The following is a 13722-nucleotide window of genomic DNA, read 5'->3' on the forward strand; positions in this document are numbered from 1 at the left end:
TCTCCTGACCCTTGCACTTTCCAGTGAGGTGATGCCCCACCCTGCTTTGGCTCACTCTCTGTGGGCTGCACCCACTGTCCAGCCAGACCCAATGAGATGAACTGGGTACCTTAGTTGGAAATGCAGGAATTACCTGCCTTCTGCTTTGATCTCGCTGGGAGCTGCAGACTGAAGCTGTTCCTATTCGGCCATCTTGCCAGCTACCTCAGTTTTTTCTATTTTTAGTAGAGACAGGGTTTCACCATTTGGCCAGGCTGGTCTTGAACTCCTGACCTCAGGTGATCCGCCTGCCTCAGCCTCCCAAAGTACTGGGATTACAGGCGTGAGCCACTGTGCCTGGCCTGGTTCAAATTCTTGATGTTGGGTTTCCTGTCACTGACTTTAGGCTTATAAAATACATGGGAATACTTATGTCCTTTTGGTGCTTTGTTAGGTCAAATCAGTGAGTGGAGCTAAAATATACTGAGGTTATTCAAATACATTCAAACTACACGGATCACTTATAAATAACTGGTATCATGGTAGGAAGGAAAAAAGATACAAAAAGACAAAACACATCATAGAATTCATTATCAAAATTATTGGTATATAATCTATTCTAGCTATATATCCTTTTATGTAAAATTACCAGCAAGAAAGAAAAGCACAAGAATAAGGTTTATGGCTGAAGTGACTTGGTGTCATAATTCCTGATTCTAGCATTCCCAGAAGGATCCTATCTGTTAAATATGCGGAAACTGCAGCAACATTGGAGTGGTTCACTTCTTCGTTCATTCTGACGTCCCTTAAGCTGAGTGTTTGTTAGTTCTCTTTCAAGCCTAGGAACTATGCTGAGTAATGGGTGTCTCAATTTTGCCATTCTTTCTTTCTGCATAGATAGCAATGTTTTGACTCCTCTCTTCTTGTAAAGCAAGTCATCTCTGATTTACTTGAGGATCGTTGCTCTTATATCCTATTGTTGGGGTGAACCTGTGGTAGAAGGGAAGGGAATTCAGTACAAGGGTTGATAGTCAAGTTATGAAGGTTCTTTATCAACATCTCAGAGCAGAAGTTTGAGAGGACCCCCTCCCCATTCATGGTATAATTGTTGTAAGTATTTCTTCTGCATACATTGAGAACTACTTCCCACAGAGATAGACTTTTTGTTTCAACCGTCAAACATAATTTAGAAAACCTAAGAGGAAAGTCTGGTGTATTTACTCATATTTTTATACTTTCTTTTCTTCTTTCTTTCTTTTTGATGTTCTAAGATTTATTGTTTTTATATTTTTTTCCTGTTTAGGAAACTTCCTGTAGCCATTCTATTAGGTGATGTCTACTGGTGACAAATTACGCCAATTTTTCTTCCTTTGAGAATGTCTTGATTTCCCCTCCATTCCTGAAGGGTATTTTCACTGGACATGGAATTTTAGGTGGACAGTTCTTTTCTTTCAACATTTGAAAATGCTGTGCCATTTCCTTCTGGGTTCCATTGTATCTGATGATAAATCTGCTGTCATTCATATAATTTTCCTCTATAGACTTTTTTTCTTGTTACTTTTACATTTTCTCTTTGTCTTTAGTTTTCAGAGATTTGATTATGATGTGTCTTGGCATGGATTTCTTTTTTTTAAATTATTTTACTTTAAGTTCTTGGATACTTGTGCAGAACGTGAAGGTTTGTTATGTAGGTATATATGTGCCCCGGTGGATTGCTGCACCTGTCAACCTGTCATCTATGTTTTAAGCCCTGCATGCATTAGCTGTTTGTCCTAATGTTCTCCTTCCCCTTTCCCCCAAGCTCCCAACAGGCCCCAGTGTGTGATGTTCCCCTCCCTGTGTCCATGTGTTCTCATTGTTCAACTCCCACTTATGAGTGAGAACATGTGGTATTTGGTTTTCTGTTCCTGGTTAGTTTGCTGATAATGATGGTTTCCAGCTTCATCCATGTCCCTTGAAAGGACATGAACTCATACTTTTTTATGGCTGTACTTGGCATGGATTTTTTTGGATTTATCCTGTCTGGGGTTTGCTCAGCTTCTTGAATTAGTGGATTTATATCTTTTGTCAAATTTGGGAAGTTTTCAGCTGTAATTTCTTTGAATACTTGCCCAGTTCTATTCTCTTTTTCTTTTTTTGGGACTCATGTCACAAATGTTAATCTTTTGTGATAGTCCCACAGGTCCTTGGGGGCTCTGTTCTTTTCTTTTTCAATCTCTTTTCTTTGTTATTTTTCTCTCCTTTTCATTCTGCTTTGAGCCCATCCATTGAAAGTTTTGTTGTTGCTGTATTTTTCTGTTCTAAAATTTTCATTTGGGTTTTCTTTATATCTCTGATTTCTTTTCTGAGATGCAGTGTTTTTTTGCTTGTTGTAGAGAGGCTTGTCCTTTATCATGAAGGCATTTTTGTGATGGCTACTTTAAGTCCTTATCAGTTAATGCTGACATCTGTGCCACCTAGTATTGGTGTCTGTTAATTGTCTTTTCTCATTACAATTGATATTTTCCTGGTCTTGGAAAATCATGAGGAATGATTTTTAATTGAATCTTGGGCATTTTCGATATTATATTACGAAGGTCTGGATCTTATTTAAATCTTCGGTTTTAGCAGGCTCCATCTGACACTGCTCTGGTGGGGACGAGGGGGTACTGCCTTATTACTGCCAGTGTGGGGTGGAAGTTCAGGTTCCCCACTCAGTCTCTTTGATGCCTGTAGAAAAGTGCACCTCATTACTGGTGGATGGGGGTGGGAGTTCAGGCTCCCAGCTGGACCTCTGCTGCTGATACCAATCCTAGCTAGAAGGGGCAAGGGTGCCTTAGTACTACCCTCCATGGGGCCTCCAGTGACACTTCAGTGTGCAGGGATAGCTTCATTACTGCTGAATGCTGGTGAAAGTCTTGGCTCTGTACTGGGCCTTCTGTGCCACTAGCCCAGCTGGGAATGGGAAGGGGTGCTCTGTTCACTGCTGGGTAGTGTATTTTGAGTTTTTACTTGGGGCCCCTGAGACCCTCAACAATACCAGCGATCTCCTCTGCTGTCCTTCTGTGTCAAGCCCAGCCTGCAGGACCTCAAGGGAGGCAGAGGGGTATGGAGGGGCACAGGGCTCTGGGGACCCCCGTGGGGAAGGGTTTATACAAGGTTTTGCTGCTATGAAGGTGATATCCGTCCCTGTTCCTGTCCATCTCTCTCTGTCTATGATGCACAGCAGAAGGTCTGGAAGGATGTAGGCACCACACTGTGCTCAGTGATGCTCTGACTCTCAGAGGGGATGCTTGGGGGTTGTCTGTATTCTGTAGACTGCTGTTTTGTTTACTGTTACCATCAACATGTACTCCTATGTACCTTTTATAATAAACAATAATGGAAATATTAAAAGCTGGGGTAAGGGCTGGTGGGGGACCCCATAATGCCTGAACCCTGTCTTGTTCCACTCATCCTGCCCTTGAGACTCCCGCCAGGTGGACGTACAGAGGACAGCAGCAGCAGGAGGAGGACACTGTGCCTCGTGTGCAGGGTGCCAGAGCATCCTGAGAGCCGGCTGGATGTGAGCTGGCTGTGAGCATCTGGGACTCCAGCTCAAGGCCCAACTGGCCCTCATCACCCCTTTCCTTGAGGGCCTGAAAGTTGGGGAGGGGTCCCTCAGAGCAGGCCAGCTTCAGCTGATCATGTCTGCGGCCCATGGCTGGAGCACCGGCCACCTTCTGCTGCATCCTGGAACCTTCCCAGTGCAAGGGACTCAGTCTCCACCGCGGGGCCTATGAATTCATATTCCAGTTCACAACTGCCTTCTGGAAGGAGTTGGGTCAAAACACCTTGCTTGTCCCAGGGTCCCAAAGCAGGCAGGGGGATCAGAGGTTGCAGACAGGACCTGATTGTTCTTGGCTGGGAATGTTTACAAATCAGAGATCAGAAATGAGGACTTACTAGTACAGTTATTTTAGGATTTTCCACTTTAATAGTACAGAGTAGCTGGCTAAAACCTGGGAAACAGTTAGTAGGAATTGAATGCTCAAACCCCAAACTTTCGTGATTTTCTTTGTGCTGAATATGTCATTTTCCCTTTGAATTCTTTTGATAAGGTTGAGTGCACAGTAATTGGACCTAAAAATGCATCCAAATTATAGCATCTTCATCAGGATTAGCTGACAACATAATTATGAGTATATTTCAGGGTGCAAGATAATATTTTTTTCATATTAGTCCACTATAGAAAACAAAAGTGCCTCCTTTGTTGTTATTTTGATGGATTAACAATTCTTAATATTTGGGGGATGCTGCCTGACTCCGTGCCCTCTCCGTGTGCTTTGGCATTTTGCCGTTTATATGCGGCTTTATGAATGTCCCCAATGAGTGCAGCTGCCCTCCCTGTGGGAGGCCTGGGAGGCACTCATAGGTTCTGTTGAAAAGGGTGCACCGTGCTCTCTGCTCTGGGCTTTTGGAACAGGCTGCTTTTAAATTTGAGATTGCAATGATAGGAGCAACACAGAGCGCCCCCTGGGGAGCCTGGCTGTCAGGACCAGCCCCGTGACCAAGACCCCTGCTCCCTTGGGGAGTTTTTGTGGTCTCGTGGGCTCTGTGTGGCCATATGTTCTTTACTGGCGCTGACCCTGCACAGGCCATGTAGCACCGTGGAGCCCTGGGCCTGGGTCAGAGAGATCCCGGTTCTGCTTGCCGCTGCACTTCCCTGGCTGAGGGGAGGCCAGCTCCTCTGACCCTCCATCCTGTATTGTAGAATGGGGATCATGGGCTGGCCAACAGAGAGGTGGGGCATTGAATGAGGAAGTGTTCGTAGGGGTGGGGTGGGGTCGGGGGTAGAGCCCATGCCTGATGCACTCTGGAGTCTGGGAGCCCCTCCCGTGACCTCCTGTGCAGGTCTGGCTGCCTTTCAAGATCCATTCAAGTGCCTTCTCCCGTAATTTCCCAGGCACCTGAGCCAAGGCTTTCCCCTTTCCTCTGCTCGCGGTCTTTATGATTTGCAGTGTGCGACTCAGCTTCCTCATTAGTTGAACACCTATCATGTGCCAGGCTGGGGACATGGACTGGAATAAGACGCCATCCTTGCCTGAGCAGCTTCGAGTGGATCCTCCTGAACCGTGCTGGATCTGCTGTGTTATCCTTCACCTTGTTTTTAGAAGGCCTAGCAGTCTTTCTGGTTTTTAAATGTTATTTAGACTTGTTGTAGAAAATACAGATGTTATTATTAATTATTATTATTATTTTGAGACAGAGTCTTGCTCTGTCACCCAGGCTGGAGTACAGTGACACGATCTCAGCTCACTACATCCTCCACCTCCCAGGTTCAAGCAATTCTCCTGCCTCAGCCTCTCGAGTAGCTGGGATTATAGGTGCACGCCACCACATCCAGCTAATTTTTTGTATTTTTAGTAGAGACGGGGTTTTGCCATCTTGGCCAGGCTGGTTTCGAACTCCTCACCTCGTGATCTGCCCACCTTGCCCTCCCAAAGTGCTGGGATTACAGGCAGAAGTTATTTTTTAAAAAAGTTTCACAGTGAAAATTTTGGTGTATTTCCTTTCATCCTGGCCAGCTCTCCTTCCTTCCATCTATTCATAAATAATATCTATCCATTAATAATAAAATTGTATTCATACCAAATAGCTGAGTATTCCATTCTTTAAAACTTAGTGTTCATTATGAGTGTTTCCCTGTGCCATTCAGTATTCTTTGAAATACGATTTTCAGTGGCTGTACCATAATTTGTTTTGTGAGTACCAGGATTTGTCCACTGCTGAGCACTTCGGTCACTTCTGGGAACTTGCTATTATAAATACTTGTGTGTTGAGTATCTTAGTGCACAATCCCTGTTCTCATTTTGGATGATCACGAAGGCAGGATCTCAAGGAGGAAAACCACCGGTCAGAAGTTATGAGCGAGTGTCTTTGAGGCTCTTGGCCCCTTTGCCATGGCAGTATTTGTTCATGAGAGCAGCAGCCTCTACCACCCGTGTGCATGTCTGTGCATGTGTGTCTGCTGCAGAGCAGCTTTGTAGGGAGAAGTGGTCTTGGGCATTGGGCTGGTCCCGAAAGCCAGACCCCTGGGAAAACTCTGAGCAGTCCTCTGTGGGCAGATGACCCAAAAGAGGCTGCCTTGCAGGCCAGAGAGATGTGGAGGCTTAGGACACACTGAGCTGCCTCCCCACTGGCCTTTTTACACGCTCTCTGCACACTCTCTCTGCCCGCTCTCCTCCCTGCTGACCAGACCTCTCATTATTTTGTAATTTGAATATGATGCTGGCCTTTTACTCAAAGGCTTGGAAGACTGTCAGCTGGTAAAAGTCATTTGTCCAGTGTAGCCAGTGCTTGGCGGTGACCATTGTCACCCAGACGGCCAAAGGATGCTTCCTTTTGTTAGAGCAAACCTTCCCCAGGCCTGATGAGGGTGCCTGCTTTCTGAACATCCCTGCCTTGATCTCAGCCACCTTGGGCGTCTCTGTGGCCATGTTAGGGAAATCTCACTTTCTGAGGTTACCAGTATCTTCCTCATGGCTGGATCCAGTGCCTGCCCTCCCCATTCTTGCTGCGTTTTTCAGGAGCAGCCCCTCTTCTCTTCCACCTTCTCCCTAAGGGCTTTCTCTGTCACTAAGGACTCGGTCTTCTGTTTGTTGCTTGCTATGAGCTGAATGTTTGTTTCCCCCTAAAATTCATAGATCAAAACCTACCCTCCAATGTGATGGCCTAGCAGGTGGGGCCTTTGGGAGGTGGGAAGGTCATGAGGGTGGGGCCCTTGTGAATGGAATTCGTGCCTTTATGAAAGAAACCCCAAAGAGCTACCTTGCCCTTTCCACCATGTGACGATACAGCAAGAAGGCACCAGCTATGAACCAGGAAGCAGCCCTCGCCGCCAGGCATTGATTCTGCTGTGCTTCTATCTCAGACTTCCCAGCCTCCAGAACTGTGAGAAATACAATTCTGTTAATAAGCCACCCAGTTGTGGCATTTTGTGATAGCTACTTGGATGGACTGAGCCAGGGCCTTTGGAAGGATTTGGCTTCTTGACACTTTCCATCTTTAGGCTTGATGCTCCTCCTTGGGTGCTGACCCCATTTCTCTGCCCTACTGTAGCTGAACCCCACCCTGTCTTGCGCTGCCTTCTCCTAGTAGGCATCTGCATGCTGACATCCTGCCCAAAACCACTTGATCCTGCCCATCAGACCTGTCCTTGCTCCTTTGGGGGCACATCTGCCTCCCCTGTCTCTGATGTTGGCCATGTCTAGTCAGTGATGGTCTCATACCTGCTTGGCCTGACTCCTCTGCAGACCTGTGTCTCAGGCCATCATCTCTGCTCTCATCTCCGGACAGGCTCTTTGGTGTCAGTCCCACCCGTCCTGGGTGGATGTACTCCTTCCTTCTCCCTCCCTCATTCCGCCATAGCCACTTGCTGTCCTCCATGTGTACTGAGGTGTCCAAGGCTAGCCAGATGCTGTTTCCAGTGACCTCACATTCTAGGGGGAGCCATGTGATGGGGCCATGCTGCGTCCAGGGTATGGACACGCAGGGGAACTGGCGCAGCTCAGGCACGTGGGGCCTCTCCTTCAGGGCCAGCCCCTTCAGACACGGTTTCTCCTTGCCTTTGCTCTGCTGGTGGACTCCTGGTTCTCTCAGGAGCTGCCAGTGCCTGCCCAGTGACTGTGCTGGGGAACTCTGTCCCTGTGTTGTCAGCAGATCCACTCCTTTCCCTTCCTCCTGCCTCCACGGCACTCCGTGTGTTTCCTCCCTGAGCCTGCATGTCTCCTGCCCACACACCCTTCCTGGAGTTTCACTGTCCTGCGGCACTGAGCTCTGGTTGTCCCTCAGCTGAGAAGCCTCTCCTGTCTATGGCAGCCTGTCCAGATCGGGATCCACGCCACTCTCATGGCCCACGTCACATGGCGGAGCCTTCTGTTATGTGAGAGTTGTTCCAGGTTCCCGTGTTTGTCTCTGCCTCCACCTCGGGAGCTCCAGGTCCAGTCTCCCTGCCTGAGAGAGCTGAGCACACAGACACATCTGTTACGCAAATTCATAACAGATGGCCAAGGCCAGGTGCCACCCAGGGTCCTCAGGCCTTCAGGTGGTGTGGAACAGCCAAGCAGTAGTTTATTTCCGGTAGTCTCCAACACTTTCTCATATACAAATGCAGAATAGTTTTATTTATGTAATCTGCAGGCAGTGCTTGGGGTGCCTTTGAACTAGGAGACCCCTTGTAATAGCCCTGTGGTCCCCAGAAGTTCAGCTCTGTTACATGTCACAGAAGTCCCATTTTCCTGAGAGCATCCTAGGAACCAAGAATACTTACAGGTATTGGGAAATAATTTCAGTAAAAACCATTACATGAGATTGTTCTGTGGCATGTCTGTCTCTCTAGTGAGATGGTGGCCTCCTCTTGTGGCAGGGCCTGGACTTCATGCCTGATTCATCTCTGTCTGCAGTGTCTGGGGTGGGGCCCACGTGTGGTTACTGCTCAATGAATGCTGAAATGAACACATCTGAAGTTGATATGTGCTTTGGGGATTATGCTCTTTGCTGTAATGAGTTTTATTGCAGATGTTGCTGGGTGTAGAGTCTTAAGTATTTTAGCTATAACTTGGAGAAACTCAGCTTATGGGCTGTAGCCAAATGTAATTCGTGTCAAATGCAGGTAGGAGAGAATCTGGTCCCTGCCTCTTGCCCATGATGACTTGAGCAAGTTGCTTTTCCTCTTTCAGCCTCAGTTTCCTCAGCCGTGGACCAGGGATTGCAAACCCTTTTCTGCCTAAATCACTGGGTTATTGTAGGAGTAGCAGGAAGCACATTGAAAACAACTTGGCCTCCTATAAAGAAAAATGTATTACTCTAATCACTTCTTGTTCGGGAAGCATTTTGGGTTCCTTAGGAATAGAACGTTTCCCGGAAAAAACAATATCGATTGGCAGTATCTGCGAGAGATTTTCATTGATGAAGCAATGTTCTGCTTTGTTAAATTTTGATTTCATGTGTTGTTGGTAGAAAAGAATTCTCTTAGGTCGTTACCTCCCTGTTAGTTCACGGAGAAAGTCTTCCTGTGAATCCAGGGAGGGTCTTGCTCCCGGGACTCCACTGCCTTCCAAGGGCTCCACCTTCACGCCAGCAAGGCCGGGTTGGCGTATTGCCTTTCCTCCTTATTTCTGGTAGGAGAGTTTTACTGTAAAGAGGAGAGAAATGGGGTGGGAGAGTGGGGATCAGGAGATTTTTTTTCGTTTTTTTGTTTTCTGAGACGGAGTCTCACTCTGTCGCCCAGGCTGGAGTGCAGTGGCGCGATCTCGGCTCACTGCAAGCTCTGCCTCTCAAGTTCACACCATTCTCCTGCCTCAGCCTCCCGAGTAGCTGTGACTACAGGCGCCTGCCACCACGCCCGGCTAATTTTTTGTATTTTTAGTAGACAGGGTTTCACCGTGTTAGCCAGGGTGGTCTCAAACTCCTGACCTCGTGATCCACCTGGCTCGAACTCACAAAGTGCTAAGATTACAGGCGTGAGCCACTGTGCCCGGCCGATGTTTCCGTTTTGAGATGAGAAAATAAGAGTATGCTTATGGCCAATGGAAAGATCTAGTACAGAGGGAAGAATTGATGACCTGGAGAATGATTATCAGAGATGGTGGGTTCTGCACACACAAGCCATCACACACCCTTTGTCTAGTAACCTTCCCACGTGGGGCTGTGGGAGCATCTTCTTGGGTGCAGGCAATCAGGGATGCCCCATCTTTAGAGAATTTGAAAGTAATGATCACATAATTGAAGTGTTTGTCTGCTTTGGTATCTCCATGAACCAGCAATTCCAGACAACATCAGAGACATGATAGCCCTGCTCTGGGGTGGGCCACTGCCCTCACCTGCACACCTTGTGTCCCCCTCACTATGCCCACCTTCACGCCAGCAGGAGCAAGGTGGGGAGACAGCTGATGATGTAGGCGGGCTGAAAGGGGTGGCAAGGGCAGTTGTTTTCTGGATGCTTCCAGTGAGATATGAAGCAAGGTCAGCTGTTGAGAGTGAGGAGCGGGGAGGATGAGATACTTGCTCACCATCACCAGGGAGCAGAGAGCTCGTATGATTGCCATGTATATGTCCAGCATCGCTAGGCAGTAAATGGCGTAGAAGTTGCATGTGACTTCCAGGCAGCATTGAGAGTCCCCAGGAGGCTGGTGAGGGGCTTCTGAGGGGAGCCGGGTGTGGATTGCCAGCTGTCCAGATGCTGGACGAGGGCGCACCATGGGTGCGGAGTTGCGCCGAGTCAGTGTTGTGCTTCCTGAGTGCCCGCTGGGTTCTTGCTGCTGAATAGGCATGTTCTATCCCCAAAGTTCCTATGGATTCCAGCAACTGACAGATGACTGCTTCTCTGAGGTCCGCAGCTTTCCAGCATTTAGGGATGAGTTGGGAATTTAACCTGGGCCTTTTGGCTCCAGAGCCGTTGTCCTTTTCAGTGGACAAAGCCACTTCCTTTCAGTCTAAGTATAATACTACAAAGATCTGGCTTTTAATTGTTATTGTATCCTGAATTTAATGTTTTGTTATATATCTTTATTTTATCAGTCTAAAAAGTGAGTGTTTTATTTCCCTCATTATATCTCCCTGTCTTATAATGAGATGAACATAATGAACTATTGGTAAATTTTTTGAATAATGAGAATGCTTTAAATAGGAATTCAGTGGCTTTAAAGAGGCAACAACTTCCCATCATTTGATTGAAAGGTGCTTGCCTCTTGAGAAATGCTATTGTGGTCAGTTTTTCCTTGCACCTAATTTGAGAGAGTCTAGCAAGACTCCTTAATTGCCATCAGTGTGCAGTTCATTCATTTGAGGATTTAGTTTTTCAAGTTGCATATTTGTTTTTTACTTGGCTGTACTTATCCCAGAATCTGGGCTGATGAGTAGATTTGGGTAGCGAGGAGGTTTGTATTAGACACTATCCAGAAGGACTGAGGGTTGAGATACTGAATAAAGAACTTTCTGGCCCCTGGAATTCCCTGAAGATGAAAGTGAGTGGCCTGCCGTGGAGGTGACTGCCAGAGGGACACAATCTGGTAGAGGCTGGTGATGGCTCAGGAGGGCAGCTTTGGTATTTTCTTTGGCAATTGGAAGTAATAATTGTTTATGTGGAGATGAAATAACGTATTTTCCTTTTTTTTTCCTTACAGAAAACACGGCCATCTTTATGTGTAAATGTTGTAACCTTTTCTCACCAAATCAGTCGGAACTCCTCTCCCACGTTTCCGAGAAGCACATGGAGGAAGGGGTTAATGTTGATGAGATTATTATTCCCCTGAGGCCTCTGAGTACACCTGAACCCCCCAGCTCAAGCAAAACCGGAGATGGTAAGGGGACTGGAGGGCGGGGCAGGATACCTTCTGACACACCTGTTGATGTTGATTTGCTCCTTGGGCATAGCAGAAGCCTAGACGATCCACATTTCCGAACCAGAAGTCACAAAAAGTGTCCAATTGTAGATACGCTCAAATAAGATTGTGTCTTTGAAATCCCATACCTGGCCCCCTGTAGGTGTCCTCCAGTGTCTGATTGGCGAATGAATGAATGAATGAATGAATGAATGAAAGGAAGTGGCAGTGTTCAACAATGTGAAAGACATGAGCTCGTTGTCAGACAAGTGTGGGTTTAAGCCAGCCCTAGCACCTACTGGCCACATTACCTGAAGCCAATTATGTTACTTCTCAAAGCCTCACTTTGCTTCTCTTGACAAATGAAGAGAAATATGCTGGTTACAAGAGGGTCTGTGAGGATGAAGTTAAAGAATACACGTACAGGACCTAAGATGATGCCTGGCACACAGAACATGATAAAGGGAAGCTGTTGTTCTAACATACATGATTAATAAATAAGTCTGTATAATCTTACAACATTTTCCAATTCTTCCCGTAAACCTGGAACAAGGATTCAAATTGCAAAGCTTTGATTTGCACTGAATCCTGAATCCTTTGGGTTCATAGTCAATGTGCAAAGTGAGATGCATCTTGTCTGTAGTGTCCAGACATCTATCACTGAGTGGGTTATCAGATGCAGCAGGTGCACGGATCAGAGAAACCATCCAGGCACTGTAATTAGGTCCCCACAGACAAAAAAAAAAACATATAGCACATGAGGAGCTGCTGCAAAGATCCTCACAAAACCCTAAGATAAAGGACAGCAGCTGGTCACCTGTGCAGAAGCCCAATACATAGCAGTCAGTGTCCCATTGCAGGGTTCATCAGCCACACTAATAATCCAGTGGCTCTTTCCTAGGAATATTCAGACTGGCATTTCTCAATAGGCTGGCTATTGATCATCTGTCGGACACCACTAACAAGGAGAGATTCCAGACAAAAAATGTTTTGGTTAATAAGTCCCTCTGGTCATTCCCAGGGTTCTCAGAGAAACATGCCTGACAGAAGATTAAGTTTTGGGGAAGTTAGGAAGTTCTGAAAGTTACTGTTAGTGGCATAAAGTGAAAAACGAAAAAGATGCAGCTAGTGGTGGGTGAATAAGGAGCAGCAGTTAGTATTTGTTACTTCTGTCATCACCTTCAGCTAATAGCGTGTGTGTCCATGGCGTGCTCAGCCCCTCACAGGCCTTGTGAGTGGACCTGTCCTCTCCCCATTTAGAAGAAGCAGGAGTGAGGAGGAAAGTTATATGGAATTGCGTCTCAACCAGTAGCACACGCTTGAGACCCTTTGCTTTGGGGTAGAGGAGGAAAGTTTGCATGGGGCACTGAGAGTCCGAACCTGCTTGGTGCCCAGGGCCTTGCAGTTCAGCGCCCTCCCTCTGCCCACCCAGCCTGTGTGAGTCCTGACCCCTGGCCAGAAGCTTTGTGACACCCACACTCTCCATGGCCCACTTCCCTGCTAGCAGTCAGTGCCTTGCTTTCCAAAGAGTACAGCTTCACAGAGAGGGCTTTAGTCAAGAACTGTGTACATCTGTGTACCTGCCTCTGGGGCTGAATGTTGGACTCAGAAAAATGGATAATGTCTCTTGTCCAATTCATACGGCAGATAGAAGCCATGTGGATCAACGTGGAAAGAACTTCTGGATTGGGTCTTGCAAAGCTTTTAGTTCTTTGCTTATTAAGATTCTCTTCTTTCTAAATGAGATGTGAATAAGAGAGAAATTTTAATTTTTAATTTTTTCATTTTCTTTTTGAGACTGAGTCTCACTCTGTTGCCCAGGCTTAAATGCAGTGGTGTGACACTCTGTTGCCCAGGCTTGAATGCAGTGGCGTGATCTTGGCTCACTGACACCTCTGCCTTTTGGGCTCAAGCGTTCCTCTCACCTCAGCCACCTGAGTAGCTGGGACTACAGGCGCCTGCCACCATACCCAGCTAATTTTTGTATTTTTTATAGAGACAAGGATTCACCATGTTGCTCAGGCTGGCCTCAAACTCCTAGATTCAAGCAATCCACCCACCTAGGCCTCCCAGAATGCTGGGATTACAGGCATAAGCCACCATGCCCCACCTTTCATTTCTTTTATAAATAGGAAATGAATAAATGCTGAAAAAAGCAGAATTCACATGGAATTATGAGTGTCGGTGTTGTAAGGTGCATTTTCCGACTTCCACCCTTCCACACCTAACCAGTGTTAGTGAGAGACAGTGCCATTCTTGTAGGAGCTGGCCCTGAGCTCCTGCCCCTTCTCGGAGGTTCACCTCCCTCTCAACCATCCCCTATGCCCCTCTCCTCCCTCTCAACCATCCCCATGCCCCTCTCCTCCCTCTCAACCATCCCTCATGCCCCTCTCCTCCCTCT

At 46.9% G+C, this 13722-nt stretch overlaps 1 protein-coding gene across 7 annotated transcripts in view; it reads left to right on the top strand.

Annotated features, from left to right (window-relative positions):
• ZFAT (zinc finger and AT hook domain containing) overlaps nt 1-13722 on the top strand; it is a 256026-nt gene that overhangs the window by 38679 nt on the left and 203625 nt on the right. For all 7 annotated transcript variants that reach the window (XR_001005720.1, XM_011977077.1, XM_011977081.1 and 4 more), the window contains one exon: nt 11124-11300. Coding sequence is in view for 6 of the 7 variants with exons in the window: in XM_011977077.1 (XP_011832467.1) it covers nt 11124-11300 (177 nt within the window). In the remaining variant the exon portion in view is untranslated. The remainder of the gene's footprint in view (nt 1-11123; nt 11301-13722) is intronic.

Source organism: Mandrillus leucophaeus, unplaced genomic scaffold (genome assembly GCF_000951045.1).
Source record: "Mandrillus leucophaeus isolate KB7577 unplaced genomic scaffold, Mleu.le_1.0 Scaffold173, whole genome shotgun sequence".
Classification (NCBI taxonomy): domain Eukaryota; kingdom Metazoa; phylum Chordata; class Mammalia; order Primates; family Cercopithecidae; genus Mandrillus; species Mandrillus leucophaeus.